Source organism: Macrosteles quadrilineatus, unplaced genomic scaffold, assembly GCF_028750875.1.
Source record: "Macrosteles quadrilineatus isolate MER2022 unplaced genomic scaffold, UCM_ALF_1.0 Scaffold_1__1_contigs__length_201487025, whole genome shotgun sequence".
Lineage (NCBI taxonomy): Eukaryota > Metazoa > Arthropoda > Insecta > Hemiptera > Cicadellidae > Macrosteles > Macrosteles quadrilineatus.
In genome coordinates this window covers 19269749-19289685 of record NW_026542594.1, presented here as the reverse complement: position 1 = coordinate 19289685, position 19937 = coordinate 19269749, and the positions used below count along the sequence as shown (strand labels likewise).

General features: G+C 35.4%; 2 protein-coding genes across 11 annotated transcripts in view; one reads left to right on the top strand and one right to left on the bottom strand.

Moving 5' to 3' along the window:
• Positions 1–5018, top strand: part of LOC129004640 (NAD(+) hydrolase sarm1) — a 207235-nt gene extending 202217 nt beyond the window's left edge. For 9 of the 10 annotated variants that reach the window (XM_054433216.1, XM_054433192.1, XM_054433222.1 and 6 more), the window contains 2 exons: positions 379–530; positions 4214–5018. In XM_054433216.1, coding sequence (XP_054289191.1) covers positions 379–513 — 135 coding nt within the window. In that variant the 3' untranslated portion in view covers positions 514–530; positions 4214–5018. The remainder of the gene's footprint in view (positions 1–378; positions 531–4213) is intronic. The other variant, XM_054433200.1, reaches the window with a different exon arrangement.
• Positions 5019–8434: 3416 nt separating this feature from the next.
• LOC128983364 (mitochondrial E3 ubiquitin protein ligase 1-like) lies at positions 8435–19139 on the bottom strand. Its single transcript, XM_054402621.1, has 3 exons — positions 18771–19139; positions 10551–10596; positions 8435–9060 (listed from the first exon to the last, which is right to left on the bottom strand). The coding sequence occupies exons 1-3, from the start codon at positions 18781–18783 to the stop codon at positions 8712–8714; spliced, it is 408 nt and encodes a 135-aa protein (XP_054258596.1). The 5' UTR covers positions 18784–19139; the 3' UTR covers positions 8435–8711.
• Positions 19140–19937: the final 798 nt, after the last annotated feature.

The following is a 19937-nucleotide window of genomic DNA, read 5'->3' as shown; positions in this document are numbered from 1 at the left end:
CAAACTTTTTCTTTTTGATCTTTTAAGTTCAAAATATACATCTTCAAATGGGCTGAGCCTCTTTTCAGTTAGAGCTACCAGAGATTGAATAGTGGTATACAAATGGGTCACCCAATGCATTGATCTGTGGACATGTTAAGCAGATATTGCAAGCAGCAAGGACTGTTACCACTTTTGGCACTTTTCCTCCGTAAAACTGATTCAATTAATGTTTTGAAGGTGTCAAAAATACTGTCCTATACATTTAAATTTGTAGACAATGTTATCAATTTTCAATAATTGACGCTGAAGAGAATGACCAAAGCCTTAACATTTTGATATGATGGATGTCTACATTTTATTTTAACTTGAATAAATTTTCTTTTCTATTTTTAACAGTCTGGTTCGTCTATTCAGGGCGACGTAACCCCAGGGACCCCGTCTATTGTCCGAGCTCCTCCCACCTACCAAAGGATGCACTCCAATGAGAGTGGCAAGGGTAGCGACAAAGATGTCAACGGCAACCGAGATTGACTAGAAGGGCCCGCCAGGTATATTACTATTTTCACCATTTTGTATTGATAAAATCCAACAATACCGTATATCAAAGATATAGGCCTATATTCTATTTATGTTTTGTCTTATTTGACACACCAATGTGTAATATTAAAGGCAAAGATAAAAGTAGGATGCTTGTTTTATTAGTCTTAATAAAGATTTAACTATATAATAAATTACTCTCTAAGTGATGGTTTGAATTATTATCTTTTGTTGATATATTTCCATATTAACAATACTGTAAGCGACTTGTAAATGACTTGTTTGCCAGCGGTGTGTGCAGGGGGGGAGCTGCACCAACTCCCACCGCAGCCATAGTTTCTGTGGCATTGGTCGGACAACGCTTTCTAAAAACATTCGACCAGCGCTGTTCGCGTTGTTTTCCTTTTTGGCGTACATTTTTTTTTCAAATTTAAATTTTTTTTTAAATTCAAGTACCATATAGAATGTAATTACTAAGGCTGGGCGATTCCATTTTTATGGAAAGTGGGAGTTCGTATCGGACGTTGACGACACGAAAAGCGGTTGGTTAGTCTTGGTCGGCCATTACTTACCGGTATTGCGCAATATTAGTGTTATTGTTCGATTGTTTTTTTCAGTATGATTTGGTTTTGAGTGTCGTATTAGTTTACATTATTAATTAATCGTTTCGTCCTAATATTAACAATGTCAAAACTGACAGTTTTTCAAGAGAATTGGCTAAACGAAGTTGAGTTTAGTTCGTGGCTTGTGCGTGTACTACTAAACACAAAAGAAAAAGCTGGAAAACGCCAATAGCTTGAAGTCAGTAATTTTTATGTGTTATTTAGTTATTATATCTAAGTAAGAACATTAATTTAACGCAAATCACCTGTATTTTTGGTCAGGGAAAATTATATATTGGTCAGGGAATTTAAAATTACTGATGCAGTAACCACCCTAACCCCCTGATTTATGGCCTGAGGGTAGTGGTCACCGGAGGAGGGGTGGGGAATCAAAAATGTTGAATCCCATCGGAGGCGTTAACTTTTTGTCAAAGATTTCGCTTAGAATGCGATTACTTCTTAACTGTACATTTTTTGTTAGAATTTATAGTTTTATGATCAGAACTATTTTCGATAAGGAAACCTTTTTTCGATTTTTTCACTATCAGCAAGTTTGGTTGGTTTGGTTAGGTTATGATAATTTAATTTTATAATACAAAAAAATTCCTAAAAATTGAATTTTAGACATTTGTAATTTTATTTTATGAACAGAACTATTTTTTTTATTAGTAAACCTTAATTTGATTTTTCATCATCAGCAAGTTTGGTCAGTTCGGTTAGGTTATGATAGTTAAATTAAATTTAATTAAAATTTAGCCTACAAACAATACGTTTTGAGTTTTGACAGCCACAGTGATAGAGCCAACAATTTGCCGCGAACAAATCAGCATGATCAGTTCGACACCACCCTAAAACTCGACAGGTCAACAGACTGTAAATTAAGAGGATTACAGCCTCGGTCAAGTACCTACACCCGTTTTTGCTAGGGATGGGTAGATTCCTCTTATTTTTATTCCGATACCAATTCTTGCAAATCGATTCCCGATTCCGATTCCATCGAATCCTAATAAGTAAAAAAGTCCTAATGAGTAAATTACCATAGAAGTCTAGCCTAATTATGAATATCAACAATTTTTTCAGATTTTCCCAACTCACCATTTAAAACGTATATTATTTCTTTATGACTTTTTAAAACTCTATAACTCAAATCAGACAACTGAGATTTTGCATTTTGTTATCAAAAATATATACAGACTACAATTGAACAGTCCAATCAAGCCTACAAAAAGTAAATTGTAAATTATGAAGCTCGTTTTCGTGCATGTTTTTGTGTATTACAACAATCACATATCAGATAATCAATGCCACAATCATCTTTCGTTCATATTCCGGTTAAAATACACAGCCAGTGATGCGTGCCGGTCTTATCTGGTAATATGCTCTATGGTATATTGTTTTTAAACGCATTATTGTATAAAATTCACATTATTCCCCATGAAGTAATTATTGTATCAAAGGTTAATAGATTTAACATGGATTATTCTTACAACTTACGTAATTTGATGTTAAATTCACATTTACATTATTGAATAGATTTTTTTTATTAATCCAAAATTCAACCAAATTAGAAAGTAAAGAACATTTATTCTCATGCTAGGATTGGTACAGTTATTATTGCAGGATTTTGGGACAGTTAGACTTTAAGTGATACATACTGTTTTTAACGGCAAAACACAGTTTAACAATAAAGAGATCAAACAAAATTACCCTGTTTAATTGTAAATATGTAAATAAAATCTCAATCCTTTGTCAACAATATATCAATTAGCCTACAGGTAAATATAAAATATCTTATTATCCATTAAGTTACTATTATTATAGCAAGATTTTTGCAGACATTTGCCAAAACCGAATAGTAAAAACAAAGTAATGGTAAATGTCTGCAAAATTCCAAGTAATAAGGTAAAATTGCCATCACTTAACTTAGTCTTTTAAAACCATAAAATAATAATTAATTGTTTCCTACTTATGAAAAGCTAATAAACTTAGCATTTATCGTAAGAAGTATTAGGGATTGTGATAAAATATTTTCGTTCTTAGTTAAATTAATTGTTATATAAAATTACACATCATCCAACGTATATTTGACTACTAATTTGGCAGTGGTTAGAGGATTGATTGTTGTAGGTCGGCCGCGGCGCCGAGCCGCCACGGCACTACGCGCTGTGCATACTGGTGCATTCAAACTCTTATTATTGGCGTAATTGTTGGCTTAATATTACATAAGTCATATGTATAGTGTTTGAAATTTAAAGCTCTACATTTTACTAAATGGGTAATATTTACCTATTTTAAGTATTAATGGCGTAACATCTAAAAAACATAAACCTTACACATTTTACATTATAAAAATCATATTTAAAGCTACCATTACAATATATTTATACTATGAAATACTAATGAATATGGTATTTTCATGAAGTAAACTTTCTTTAGTGTAGTCTCAGCTTCATACGACTATTATAAGTCAAATAAATTTGAAGTTATTGCATTTTCCAAAAAACCTTCCAAGTTTATTTGTTTCGCCACCATTTTCCAAGATGGCGGATTTTGCTGAAGTGGGATTTTTTGGGAATTCCCAGGAAATGTTAAGGGGTGTGTCCCAAACACATCCCAGAAGTGTGTTTACCTTTGAACTAATTTGTTCTAGGTTATTCACTATCTGTCTGGTACTCTTAAGCAATGTTTTTACAACGTTAAATGATTGCCCAGGTTGCCTCGGTTCATTGTTTTTAGTCTTGATACATTACACCTTACTTACTTACTAATGGGCCATCAGACCTTAGTAAAGGAAAACACCTCACAATAATGGATTGTGGCATCACACAACTTTCAAAGTTTGATGCCCCAGAGATGGTGTTTTCAGCATGTATTGCGTCCAATACCAATACTCTTTTTGGTTCCACCAAAGACTCGCCAATCGATAATGCCTGCTCAAGGGTTATGTGGAATGTTACTTTGGATAGTTTCTTTACTCCAAGGATTTGTTGATACTAAACATCTAAATCAACTGGAATTTAATTTTCAATCTGTGAGTTTATAAACATTTACTAAATATTAATGGCAATCAAAACATTGTTATTTTGTTGCAGGCGACGCAAGTCGTCCAGTCCATTGACGCCCGCCTGGCGGCCGCCAACCAGTCCAATCTCGTCAGCACGAGCACGTCGCCGCAAGTTGACATCACCACCATCGCGCACACACAGTGTGGAAGGTCTGTTGGATGCCAGTAACACTGCGACTGTGACATCTCCTCCAGAGACCCCACTGCCACCGTCACGCACTCACAGCTCCGACGCTCTGTTGCAGTCTACGCCCATGGAGCGGTCAATGAGTCTCAACGATCAACTTGACACTATATCCGACTCCATCACATCCGGCAGCGACTCCACACTCAAGCGAAAGCGCAACTTCATGGACCGTTGTGTGAATAAAGTACGGTCGTTGATAAAAAAATAGACCTAGTCACTGCATATTGAGATCTCATTCTTAGTAGATTCGTTGTATTTCTGTAAATTTGGATTGTAAAATTGTACGAGTTACAAATTGTACAAATTTTGTAAGAGTTATTTATTATATAGATTTTATTGAGATCTAATATTTTTGCCTTTATACAAACCGCCTTTCTCGAGCAGCTTTTTGTACATAGTGTTTTAAATAGTCTGTATAGTGTTATGTAAGTGCCTGTTTGCTAGTATAGTTCATTTTACATGGCGAGCTAATGTTATTTTTATATTGTAGACTTTGCATTAGGTTAAGTCTAATTTGCCAAATTAGTCTATTGAAATAGTTGTATGTGATAATTTATGTACTTTAGGTCTGTGAACGATTTTAATTTATTTAGAAAGTCTATTTTGAGATACACCTAACAAACTGGAAATAAAAATATTTTTATTATGACATTGTTCATCTTACCTATAGCCATATTTTAAATCACAGAGCTACTATTGATCTCAATGTTAAAATTCCTCATATCTTTTTAATAAAATGGTCCCAAAACCTCTCTAAATATTGTGTTAAGTATTTATTTGATAAAAACAATGTTTCTGGAAATGTAAAATAAATCAATTGTATAACTTTGATGTATAAGCGGTTAATAAATTCAAGCAATACAAATTGAGAAAATCTAAAATCAAATAATGCTAAACAAACAAATGATAACAAAAAATGCCAACTAAAGATTAATTTATCAGTAATTTATATTTAGAAAGAAGATAACATACTTGGGTCACAAAATTTTGTTTTCTATAGTTATTTGTGTAACTAGTGGGCGGAGTGGCACTTTGCTGCACACAAGAGGAATGTTTACGCACGAGCTGGAGGCGAGTGTGGAAAGTTTCTCGAGTGCAGCAAAGGTAGTTTGCACTTGCGTTACACATAATATTTTTCCTACAGTTACTATAAAGCATATAATAGTCTTTCAATTTTTCAGACACTGTACAACACCAAGGCGTATAAAAGAAGGTGTCTGCATAGTGACGTCAGTGCGAGCAAAACGTGTTTTATTTTACCAAATCATATGTTTTCTTATAATTTTCCAAAGACTTTCGAATGAATATCATTACGAATTAGCATTGAATATATAACACTATTTAGCGTTTTATATCCGATATATATAGTGTTGTATTCAATATTGAATAGTCATAGTGTTATAGAGTATATTCAATGGTGGTGGTATATAACATTTTGATATTGAGTACCTTTTAATCGAAAAAAAGTAAAGCGGTAAATACTGTAACTGTGGCTGCCAAACAGACAATATATTTTTAAGTGACCATATACAAATAGTTTTCAATATAATACCTTTTTTGCAGCTTCTACTTATGTTTTATATAATTGAAAAACTCTCATTTAAGTACCCTTAGTCAAAAATAAATAGTTACAAATAAATTGACAAGATTGTATTGATGTATATTTAACAAAAACAACACAAAACGAAATATATAGCTTAAGTTGTAGAAACTTTATTACACTTTAGTGACATACCCAAGTGCTAAACTACTAAACCCGTAGGGAAGCCCCTCGAACTATGATTTTTCTTAATAATTTAAAAAATTTCCTAGACGCTTACCGAATGGCCTCTCTCGTTTTGCAAAGTGCAAAATCGCGACCGCAGCAAACCATCGCGAATACAGGACGTCACCGCAATCACAAGAAATCATCACGGCTGTTGCCGCGATTGAGATATGGCCGCAATCACAAATATTGTCATGGATTCTGAGATAATCGCGGATGCTGCCGCGATTGTGTAAGACACGCATAACGTGACTGCAATTATTATTATGTAGTTTTGTGCTGTTTTGTTAAATATATGTAAATACAATTTTGTCAATTTATTTGTAACTATTTATTTTCCACTAAGGCTACTTAAATGAGGGTTTCTCAATTATATAAAACAAAAGTAGGAGCTGAAAAAAAGGTATTATGTTAAAACTATTTGTATGGTCACCTAAAAATATATTGCCTGTTAGGCAGCCACAGTTACAGTATTTACTGCCACCATTGGATATCCTGTATAACACTATGACTATATTCAATACTGAATACAACACTTTATTTTATATAAAACGCTAAATAGTGTGTTATATTTTCAATGCTAATTCGTAATGACTGCCATTCGAAAGTCTTTGGAAATTACAAGAAAACATATGATTTGGTAAAATAAAACACGTTTTGCTCGCACCGACGTCACTATGCACACACCTTCTTTCATACGCCTTGGTACAACACGTTTTTAGCGCAAAATACATCCTGTACAAAAATAATCTACACAAGATTGTAAATTTCATTCTTGTTTAGAATTTTGTGTAGATTATTTTTGTATAGGACGTATTTTGTGCTAAAATGCATAGTTTCTTTTTTATATTTAATCCTTATATAATATGTGAAAGTGATTTCTAAGAAACACTACTCCTCCGTTAATAATGGACGCATTTTTAAAAATGAAGTGTCAAAATTAAGTATTTTTTGTGTAGACGCCCCTTTTCACCAATTCCTGTAATAAAAAACCTCAGGATTTGCTCCAATGGCCATCAAAATCCCAATGTATTTCTTACTAGCTGGCCCGACAGACGTCGTCCTGTCCTAATGTGGTTTTATGTCAAAAGCTCGTTCATTTTCAAGATGAGCTCGTTCGCATGGCTCAATCACGTCCTGGTTGAAGTTTCAGTCCAGTTCTTAGAATTGAAAAGTTTCACTTTACAGCTGTTTACTTTCATATCCGCATAGTTTTCTCATATCCACACAGGTAACGAACCAATGAGGTTCAAGTATTGAGAGAAAAGAATTAAAATTGTAATGCTTCGAACGTCAACGTCAACTAATCAGCTGATCAGCTGATCAGTTGACCAATTTAATTGTTGATCCGACTTGTTCATGTTGATACTCGCGTATTCTTAATTAAGTTGGTGGAAGTCCAAAAATAAATGAAATATTTGCCGAATTGTACCTGATACAATATTATTTATGGTAAGAATGCTGCTAGCAATGTAATATTTAACGAAGTTTAACAAACACGTAATTTCAGGAAATCAGCTGATTATACAACAAGTCGTTGCATCACTTTCAGTGGCAATGACAATACACGAAAACATAACCTCTCTAAAAAGTTATCAGTAGTGATTGTTAGTAATTAAATCCAGATTGATAGTAATTAAAAAACGGTCGTAGGTAAAGTAGTGTACGCAACTCGCGTTAATAGTCTTTACGACACTCGTAGAAGTTTTTAAGGCACGAGCCTTGGCGAGTGCCTTAAATTTTCTACTCGTGTCGTAAAGACTCACTTAACGCAATCGTTGCGTAAACTACTATTACATTCCACTGACACTACACTGTTTTAATAAACTTCCCACGCATGGATTTAGTTCAGAAAACAGCTGTTTGCCGCCATGTTAATCGGACTAGTTTTTACCAGACTCCAACCAGCTGATTATATTTGGCAATGAGTGGTTATAAACAAAAACAACCTCTAGTTATGAGTAGTGATTGTTAGTCCTTTAGTCAGTGGGATAATACATAAGGATTTGTGCAGATTTTTTATGGTTAAGTTAGCTTAGAGTAGTATGGCATAAAATATCGTATGTCACTCATTCAAAATATGTTTACCGGACTCGTATAGTAATCAACTTCGTCTCACATGGGGACGACCACACTGATCCGGTTAACAACTATTTTCAGGACTAGAAATGTAATATACTATTACAGATTGCTTGTTAATTTAGCCATTTTAAAATCATCACTGATACTATAATATAGTCAACAATATATCAATTCTAGTTGAAAAGGGGTTTGCAAGTGTATACCATAACACAAAATTTCAAAATCTCTCTATTTATTTGTTATAGATAACAAATATCAACAAATAATTAACAAATAAACAGCCTATAATATAATGAGACACCCTGTTGTAAAAGTGTAAATAAATAGAACAAGGTGCTATTCATGGAAATCCAAAATGTCAATATAATTCAACTTGTTAATTATTTTAAATATTAAAAACACACTTTATTTGGGAGTGATTCTAGTTTATTTTACATTATATACAGGCCATTGTCAACTTTGGCCCGATCAAACATTGTTAGATCTGCAAATCTAGATATAGATGGCTTTCTTGTTTTGTATCACTTGTTGGCACATGGGGCAGTGTTCCTTGATCTGGTCAGAGCAGTCCTCACACAGACAAACATGGCCACAAGGAAGTAAACAGATTTCTCGGGGGTTGTCGAGACACACAACACATTTCAACTCATCAGGAATGTTATTACTCTCTTTAAACAAGCTTCTTTGCTTCTTCCTTGCTCTAAGGTTCTCATTTTTATCCTCCCAACCGGCTGGAGAACTAGATTGTCTGCTGGGCCCCGCAGTGGACTGTTGAGCATTTTTGAAAAAGTTGCCAGCCAAAAACCCTGCAGCTGCAGCTCCTACCCCCAACAACACTGCCCTGCAACAACGTAGTTAGTTGTTTAAAATGAAATACATCATTTTTATCTATCGATAATAAATTTGATTTCAAGTACACTTATTGTTAAATGGGAATTGCTAAGCATGCAACGTAGGTCCATTGAATTAATGATAAAACAAATATTTTCTACATTTTGCAAACAAGCAAAAAGCAAGATGTCATATTGGTTTGAAATAATGTTTGTTTTCAGTAGATTTTACAATTCAATGATTTTTTTTTATAGACATTGAACAAAAGTATGTAAATTAAGTTGGCACTCATGTTATAACGGAATGGCAACTTACAAGAATAAAGTAGATTGTTACTTGCTAGAACTAATACGTAGTTTCCACAAGTATTATGAAATTGAATCCAAAATTAATGGATTTTATGGGAATGGACAGCTGTAATGATCAGCTTAATGAGATCTTCTAATAGAGAGAAGCATTTCAGGATAATGTAGTTACCGAGATACAAAAGACGAAACTGAACACCTGTTCTAATAGAACTTCTTTTGAAAAACAGAGTTTTAAAAAAACAGTCATCAAAAATCATTAGATCTATACGTCTGATTGGAATTTGGAAAGTCGTTTTAGTCTGTCTCCACTAAATTGAGAGAACGGCTGGGCGTAGAAACATAGTAGAGGCATCTAATGAAAGGTTCTGGTCTGTGGATGTATGATCTCTAAAACCAAAAGAGTATGTCTCTTATACTGATTTTACAAAGTGACAATTGTTAGTAGGCCTACTTGATAATATTGACTAAAGACTACATTGGTAAAACCACAAATGCTCTTAGAGTTTGTATGAATGGCCACAGATATGATGTAAACCATCCTGATATACAAATACCTGTGGCTATTCATGCGAGAGAGAATTCTCAAAATTTTCAACAGTGTTATTCATTAAAAGGAATAAGAAAATTGGCAAAAGACGCATCGGACTTAAAATTAAGACAGCTTGAGCAGGCTCATCAACTAATACTAAAATCTAAAACACCATCTGGTCTATATTTTAGATAGTATGCAAAACATATTTTCTTCCTTTCTTTCTATCAAAATTTTATTTTTTACTTCTTTATAAATTATATGTATTTTGGATTTTTGCTAAACCATCTGATACAGAGTGGTAAACACTTCTATTTGTTTGTTTGTTCCTGAAGAAGGCTAATGCCGAAATATAGAACTTTTTTTTAAAGAGCGCGATTAGTTTATTTTGTATAGTGATAATATTCACAGAAATTGTGAAACAGTCATAATATTGTTTAGGACATTGCAGAACTGACTTTCTGTCTTCAACATTCCAGTTGGAACATCATGGCGATTCTTTCATGGAAGATGCCTGGATTCAAGTTTTTTCTAATTAATTATTACCTATACTTTACTTTTGTGATTAATTGTTCACAGAATTTGTACTAACTTGTATTCAAGGTATCTAATATGTTTACTTTGTATATATGTTAACAGAAACATTTAGGAATTTCAACTTACGCTCCAAGGCCAAATCCACTTCCTTGGTCGTTTTTGCTATCTTTTCCTAAAAAATAAATAAAACTTATAAAAGGTTAAATAAAATGTAACTAACTAAACATACATTTTGTAATGATGATTGATGTCAACGTCAACACCCTCTTTATTTTATAGTACCTGGGGACCAACGGGAAAATCATTAGTAAATAGTAATATCGTAGTTGACTATGTGTAAGCAGCATTCATGATTCTTATTTACTGTGGTCCGTTTACTTGTTATTTTTTGAACCAACACACCCAATAATCGAAGCATTAAATAAATAGGGTATCTGATAATATACTACATTGGATAAGTAGAATTATATGTAACTGGCCATAAGACCCTTTTGGAACTTATTCTTAATGCAAAGGTCTTAAGCCTTTTTCTAGTTGTAAAGGTTTAGTTTGTAAAAGTCGAATTATTAAGGTCATGGTCACTTTAATAAAAGTTTGTTGGGGTCGAAGGAATAGATAATTCTCCAAAAGGTAGGTAGATGGAGAGGGGCGCAATTATCTCTTGGGCTTATAGTGCATTACATGCAAACCGCAGGCTTGATGAAGGTCGTAACTAACATAGGTTAATTGTCATCATGCAAAACCTCTGTGTCTCAAATTTTTACCCGTCCCCCTTTCAGTTTTGAGATATCGGGGTCCGTCTAGCCCTTTCGTTGCTAGAATACTTTTTTGTAATTTTGCAAAAAATGCTAAAGTTATTTACTTATTTTGTCCGAAAAGTGCTAGGCTTGCCTTGGGGACAAAGTTTAGTGTGCAATTTCATGGTAGGTAAGCCTCTGGATCTTAAATTGCAATATAAAAATGGTTTATGTTACCTTTTTTCCCCCATGTTAATCTTATGGGAGAAAACCCAACTTTGATGGAAGATCCTGTCCAAACTAATAAAGATATCAAAAAACTAAAAACACTTTGCAAAACTACAGACCAGGGCAATTATTTTGACACTTTAACCATCAAAATTGGTCCAAAAATGAGGGAGGAGTTCTGTTCACAAAAATCGGTTTAGCGTATTATATATATAGATAAATTGAACAAAATTGGAGAAAATAATACATTAAAAAGGAGAAACATATTAAATAACTGATAACACATTATCAGGGGCATTAACAAACATTATGGGAGAAAATATACAAAATAATAGAGAAATTAATGTTAATGATGAATGGATGACATGTAATATTAGGCCTACAAATTATCCCCACAGAAATCTGTATGCTATGAAATAAAATACAGATTTCAACAAAATATGAAATGGAATCATGAATCATGAATATGAATGATACTTAAAGATAAGTATGAATAACATTAAATGATTGATTTCCTGGATGATAGAACATTGGGTGATAATACAACAAAATTATAATCTACAGTAACAAATGTGTAGGACAATAACATTAAAATGGGGATAGATAATAGAATAGAGTGTTCATGGCCTGGCATGGGAAGAAAGGGATATTATGGCCGTAGTTTCATACTGTTCAATATCAAATAACTTAATTGTTTCTTTGTTATTAAGAAGATCACAGTTACTTGTTAGTGCGTATTGTTTATAACTTTATCACCTGGGTATTAGTTTATGGAAAACACAATTTAAGGGGTCACGCACTCGCGATTAAGGTCCATGGCACAATTTGGTTAGAGATGATGATGCACAAAAGTCTATTGATGGATGAAACACATTATGAAATTTATTGATATACGATGTCTTCGAAGATAGGGTCATCATTATCTATCTCGTCAATCACAGCTTCTATTGCTCGGATTGGTTCCAAATATTTCTTGAGGGCTGATATATGGTAGGGGCCGTATAAAACATCTTCATCTTCTTTAGCTGACTTACCTCTCGGTTGTCGCGTTTGTGGCATGTATGCCAGTTTTGTCTATCATGTGACCCAAGTATTTGACTGAATCCTGTAACCATCTGCATTTTGACATTTGTGCGCGGATACCCATATCTGTAAAACGTTTTAGCACCTCTCTAACACGACATATGTGTTCCTCTCATGTGGGAGCTGTGATTATTACATCATCGAGAAGACATGCAACTCCTTCCAAGTCCGCCAGTACTTGATCCATTTTACACTGAAATGCCCCTGAAGCGATTTTAATCCCAAAAGGAAGACAGGAATATCTGAAAAACCCTTTGTGTGTGGAAATAGTTAAATATTTTTGTAAGCAAGTGTCAACTTCCATCTGTAAGTAAGCATCCTTGAGATCGATGACTGTGAACTCTTGTCCTCCAGTAAGTTTCGCTGTAATTTCTTCAAATCTGGGCATAGGGTAGTTGTCTGAAATCATATACTTGTTGATCGTGTTTTTAAAGTCAGCACATATGCGTATTGCTCCAGAAGGTTTTACAACAATCACTATAGGTGAAGACAAAGTAACAGGCTCCTCACTCGTATTCACTGGCGTCAAGACTTGGTTTTCAACTAACCGCTGCAGTTCGTCTTCCACAGCTTTGCGTAAGGAAAATGCACCGATGTTTCGCCTAGTGTTTCAATTTGTACCCCCGTGTAGGCAGTAAGATTTTCACAGGGGTAAAGTGTTGGTGATCCAATCGATTTCCACAGTTTTTCTCCAATAATGCTGTAAGCTGCCCCTGGATTGTAAAGCATTTTTACCTTACGTTTGTTCATTTCAACATTGATCATTACTTTGGAACCCTTTTCCAAAATTCGTATTTGGTCAATGTCTGAATACGGAGCGTTATCCTCATCCAAAGAATTTTCAACAACCGCATTTCCTGCCTTCAAACATGCACGAGAAAAATGATTATTACCATTACAAGCTTTACAAACAGCACCCATAGCAGGGCAATCCTCGTGATTTGCATGTCTCTTGTTACCGCATTTAAAACAGTGTATTCCCTTGTTGAGTTTAAGAATAGGGCTGTTTCTAGTATTTATTTGTTTTGAGTCTGATTTGTCTTGTCTTGTGTGGATGTGTCGATTTGTCTCGTGTGTTGTGGATTTTACTCTGTTAATTTTTATGCTGCGCATTTCCTGTTGTTGAGTGTCCACATTTTTAAGTAACGTCTGCCGACTCGACTACGCTAGAAAAAGACGTGTTTGTAGATGCGTGAAGTCAAGCGTGAAGTTCAAACTGCCATTTATCATTGTTAATTCCAAGGATGAACTGATCCCTTAAGCGTTCGTCCAGACCATCACCAAAAGCACAGTGTCCGGCTAGAGACCTTAAGGCTAGTTCAAACTGGTTTACAGATTCACCATCGTGTCTGAATCTACTTGAAAAGCTGACTCTTTGTGAAAGAGGAGCGGTTTGTTTGGTGTAGTATTTATCTAAGATTGCTACAGCGTCATTGAATCCAATATTACTTACGGGTCTAGGATGCACCGAGTCGAATACAATTTTGAAAGGTTGTGGGCCTAAGTGTCCTAGTAAAATGTCTTTGTTTCTTGTCTTCATTCTTGACATTTTGGTTCCTTAATCTGATCTTCAATCGTTCATACCAGTAAACCCAATCTTTGGTCATCCCGTCAAATGAGCTACACTTAACTTAAAATCAATATTTTTCGACTGCGCCACTGTAGAGTTGTGGTTTATTATATTAATAGAATAACTAATTATACATATTTTGAAAACATGATGTGTATTCTATGTGAGTAAACAAACAACTGAACTGTAAACATATCGACAATTAATTCATCTTAAAACATGTGACGATAATACCAGCTGGTACACTACACATCTCCCCTTCTTCTAAGAGCTGACTGCCGTTCGCAAATGATCTGCATGACATCCCCGGTTCATACCATCGACGTTTACAAGATATGAATAGGCTCCATTTACTTTCATTATCTTGCCTCGCTTGAATCCTGATCCGGACGTATTTAACACCCAGACGTGGTCATTCTCTTGAAATACTTTTAATTTTGATTCGTGTTTGTTCAATCGTTGTCTAACTAATTCTTCATCTAATTTAAGTTAGTATCTGCGTCGTTAGAAGAGCCTCTCTAGTGTGACCCGCCGGGGGCCACATCGATTCCAAATACGGGCCTGGCTGAGCCTGGCCTACAAGCTCGAGATGTTGGCGGGGGGCTTGCAGGTTCTAATCATCGCCACTGCTTGTTTAACTGTCACAATTTCTGGCTGAGTGTCACAAAATGTGACATAGTAGGCCTATGAGACTGTAGGCCAAGTTTGACAGCCTAGCTTAGGCCTAACACTCTATAAATGATAAAAAATATTTAAGACCAAAATCTAGGCTATTTTTTCGATTGAATGAATCGATTACTGAAATGTAAGTTACTGTTAATATTGTTCTTTGAAATGGCGACCATACAAAATAGGTATTTTAACCCTGGAACTGCCGATCGGTCATTTTATGACCGACAGGGTCCGTTCCGTAGTGCCATCGGTCACAAAATGACCGATCCAGTATTTTTCATATATATAAGCTTCTACTCATCGGAACGAAGTATTTTATGCATCAATGTAAAGCCAAAGAGGTTGGCTGCCTGCTAATATGACAGTTTTTACGTTTTATTGTATTGGCGGGCCTGCTAACATATGTTGATAAAAGTGTTTGTTGTTTCTATGCAGTAGTGATGTCGTCTGTAAACACGGTCGGTTATCTCGTATTTATTTCGTTGTTTTTGCGTGTTTTTCGGATCAAAAAGTTGTTTGTACTTATTGATAAACTCGTTTACCTAGTTATATTCAAAGAGTGTTTTAGTAGTTTCCATTGTTATTTGTGAATATTTAGCGAACAAAGTGGACTTTGAAGTGACATTATGTGTGGGGGTTAGTTTGTTTTGTTGGATTACAAACTTGATATTTTTACAATGGAAAATTATGCAGGACGATCCAGTGATTTACGTGAATTATTGATGAACGATCTTAGTGAAACTAATGATAATATTGATTCTGAAGTTGAGCCAGTGGAATCAGAAGAATCAGTCGTGGTGCCGGTAGGCCTAGGGGCAAGCCCATCAGTAAGTCAGCCTTGTGATGAGACAGGTGATGAATCAGATCTTGATGTAGACATTTATGGTTTGACACCTGAACATAGTGTTACAGACTTCTCCTCTGGATCAGAAGATGACTATGTCCCACATAGCAGTGAATTAGATACCAGTCAAAGAGAAGTAACAGATTTAGACGTAGGCCTAGATGTACCAACCGTAGGTTTGGGCCCACCTGCTCCACCTCCTGGTCCTGGAGGGGATGCAGCAGCTAGGCTAGGAATACCCCCAATTCCAAATATTACTAGGCCTATTTGGACAAGGGTCTACCCCCCAGAACCTGAAGGGGAGGATATAGAAACTAAGTTTACTGTGAGAAATACTGGGATTAGAGACTGTCCACCCCGCAACAGCAAGCCAATTGCTTACTTCAATTTGTTTTTCCCCTACGCAATCTGGATGTTATTCACAACTGAAACCAATGCATATGCATCCAGAGAAGTAACTCGAAGGAGATTGTCGGGGGAATTGAGGGGACAGTCACGCTTACGACACTGGGTTGACGTAACATACAGTGAAATGAAGAAGTATATAGCGCTGGTGATAAATATGGGCCTAATTGGAAAAAAATCTTATTGACTATTGGGACCAATCTTTCAGCCAGAGAGTTCCATTTTTCCCTGAAATTATGTCAAGAAACCGTTTCCAGGCTATATCGTCAATGTTTCATCTCACTTCAGAGCCTTTTATCGCTAAAGGAGAACCGGGTTATGATCCTTGGCAGAAAATAAGGAAACTCCTAGATCACTTGAATGATGCTTTCAAAAGACATTTTGTCCCTTCCCAGAACCTAGCAATCGATGAAAGTATGATAGGAATGAAGAATCGGACAATATTTATACAATATATGCCTAACAAGAGACATGCGCGCTTTGGAATTAAAAAATTTGAAATATGTGACAGTGCTACCGGTTATTTGCTCCATACTGCCCTTTATAGTGGTAAAGACTTTTTGAGTGATGGAGATAATCCATTCACTCAAAAAGTTATATTTGAGATGATGAATCAGACTCGATTGTTGGGGAAACATCATCATGTCTTTACAGATAACTTTTACACTAAGCTACCCCTAGCCGAAGCTTTGTTACGCAACGACACATATCTAACTGGTACAGTAAACAAGAAGTCTAAAGATTTATCCCGAGCAGTGGTAGGAACACAATATGAGGCAGGTCAAACTGTTTATTTCAGGAAAGGAAAGGTGTTGCTCGTCGGCTATAAGCAAAAAAAGAAGAGGAAACCCGTTTATCTTATAACAACTGCTTGCCATGCGGAGGATAGAAATATAGTTAGTCGCAGTGGGCTACAAGCTGTGAAACCCCTAGTTATTCACAAGTATAATCTATCTATGGGGGGTGTGGATCAAAAAGATAAATCCATATATCATCACTCATGTACCAGGCCAACTCGCAAGTATTGGCGAAAGATATTCTTCAACCTAATGGACATGGCCATGCTAAACGCCTACATTTTATACTCCAGGAACACAGATCACCCTCTTTCAAGGAAAAGATTCATGGTGGATATTGTTGAAACACTTGTCAGGCAACAACCACCTGCAGAACCTGTTCAAGTAAATCCCTTGGAACACAATCTAGTGCAGTTTCCATCGAATCAAAGGAGAGTCTGTCCCGTCTGCGGAAAAAAAAGCAGCTGGAGGTGCCCTGGGTGTAATGTTGGTGTTCACCCACAGTGCTTTGGGAGGTTGGAACACTTTTACAGGCCACTAAAGTCAAAAAAAAAGAGACCAGCCACAGAAAATGAAAGTGACTCTGACTAAAGTCAGGAACAACAATCTCCCTCTTCTGGCCAAGTTGCCTTCGGCCAAATTTTTGCAGTTCCTTGTAAAAATATTGCTATTGACAATCAAATCTTGAATGTTTTACTTTATTACTTTTGTGTTTATGCCTGAGTAGGCTATTTCAAATAAGAAAGTGAATTATAATTTTGGTTTATTATTGTTATGTGACTGTTTGTGAACATTTATCTTCTTGGAGTTTATCGTTACCGTGGATACATAGTCCAAAAATTAGCAGGTATGCTTTTCAAATTATGTTTAGTTTAGATTTTTGTTGAATTACATTGTTTAGTAGCACATTAGGACTGACTAGTGCTGTATTTCATGACTTATAATAATTCTAGACACATATGTTTCCCATATGTCTGGTTCGCGCAGAATTTTCACCGAGCACATCATGTGAAAAATCTCAAATTTTATGAATAATATATTACCTACTTTTTCAGTAAACAAAATTTATTTCTAAAAACTAGATAAAATTTGCAACAAAATGTATATATTGGAATTCTTGTGGCATTTCTGATGTGTATTGGACATGAGACATAAAATGCGGAAATGATTTTTTTATAAAATTTGTGTATAAAAAAATATGGTGTAAAAATTTTTTTTGTTATTTTACAAAATAAATTTTACCATTGTATTCCTTGTTATTTTCTGAATAAAATGATGTATAATACATTACTTAAGTCATACAAATAATATTTTTTACGAATTTTTAAAAAAATGTATGTTAATTGCTGAAAAAAGTGTTGGCATTTGAAGAAATTTAATTGGCAGTTCCAGGGTTAAGCCAAGTATGAATGGAGATGAGTGTAGGATGAGTGGCGCGATCTTGTAGTCTTGTTAGTGACTAAGGTCGACATTCCTTAGACACAGCTGTTAATTAATAGGCCTAGCCCATACAGCTAATGGCAACTAAGGGACCTGCAGTTTATAGTGGAATCCGAACAACATTTTTGCCTTGGTAATTACGAATTGGTCTAATTATCAGGATAGTCGTAGTACTCACCCGTGCAGACGTTAATCCACACCATCTTCTAGGCCTAGGTATCTTATTATTCTATAGGCCCTACCTTACAACCATAACTTATCTTATGTTCATGCTCTCCAATCCCCAAAATACATCGCCGCACCTAAGTTACAGATGATATCTCTGTGGCAAAACCCAAATTCTGTTCTGAATAGGTTTATTACACACACAATCTTTCACACATTTAAGGCATTTAGCTATTAATGGCCTTAATAACATTAACCAAGTTGGCGTTGGATGCTAACTTATCAAGTTAAAAGCAGATTAGAGCCTAGGCCTAGCCTAAAGCCCAGAATTAGGATCAGGCTTTAGTAACTTAAGTTAGGCAATACAATAAAAATAAATGGAAAGTCTTGTAAGCTATAACTTACTATTTTCGCTCATCTTAGTTCGTTTGTAAAAGAAAAAGTTCAGTTCAGTATTACAATTAGATCGAGACAAGGGCAAGGGCAAAGCTGATTCTATAAAATGGTAGCCTATTCTCGAATATTATTTACTCACTTGTACTAATACAACAAAAGACCACAATCAGATTTATTTTCCAAATACTAAACCACTAACGTAATTTTGCCTAACTTAGAACCATCTGCCCTTGTTTACTTATAAGTAATTACTAATAATTTAGTTAGTCTGTCTGTAGTCTGTATGAACGTCTGTCGTCTGTTCTGTTTGCTGTTTCTGTTTTTCTGTACTTCCTTGTCCTTCTTTCTTCTGTTGCTCAGTTGCTGTTCATTCTGTTGCTTTTTGCTTTGCTTTGCTCTTGTTCTTGTTCTGTTTTTGTGATTTGTTCAACGTTGCCACCAACTCTGAGTCTGGGTGAAAAGTCCCTAGATCAAGGAAAGTTTGTCCCTAGAAATCCCTAGATGTCCAAAAATGTCCCTAACTATCTCCCTAGACTTAAAATTACGACAATTAAGTAAAGAAAAACAAGTTTTTAGCGTATAACACGTTTTAGAAGATCTACACTCTGATATCTGACCCCATCGGATTACCGAAAAATAAAAGTAGGTATCGATTCAATCAATAACCAAACATAAACTAACCATAAAGTCCAAAAGAGAAATTTAATCTATAAAAAGCGATGGAGTTGGATATCAAAGTACAAAATATTTTCTGAAAAATCAATATATTTTTCTAAAAAAAAGTCAGCTAAACAATCCAGATAATCTTGTGCTCAACTTTGAACTTTGATACCCGTCAATCTAACTCCATCGTAGCTATGTTATGTTATTAGTTTAATCGACTACTTGATTCCCGTAAGGCCCCCTACACACTGGGCCACCATGGTGGTGACACCGGTGGCGACACCATGGTGGCTACGTTACATTAGCATTGATTTAAATGGGACATCTTCACACCGAGCTTTGGTGGCGCGTCTTGCCGCGCGACCAGAAGTGCGGTGGCTCGGGGTTGCGATTTTCAAAAACACCAGTCTGGTGGCACCACCACGTCGCACAATGGTTTCTTATCGGACTGTTCACATTGGAGCGACTGGCAGCGCCACCAGTCACTAACAGTGGGCATTACATGGCATTACT

Excerpts from the sequence above, each read along its gene's own strand:
- LOC128983364 (XM_054402621.1), bottom strand. Across the intron at positions 9,061-10,550 it reads AGTGGATTTGGCCTTGGAGC|GGCAGTGTTGTTGGGGGTAG; the intron begins GTAAGTTGAAAT and ends ACGTTGTTGCAG.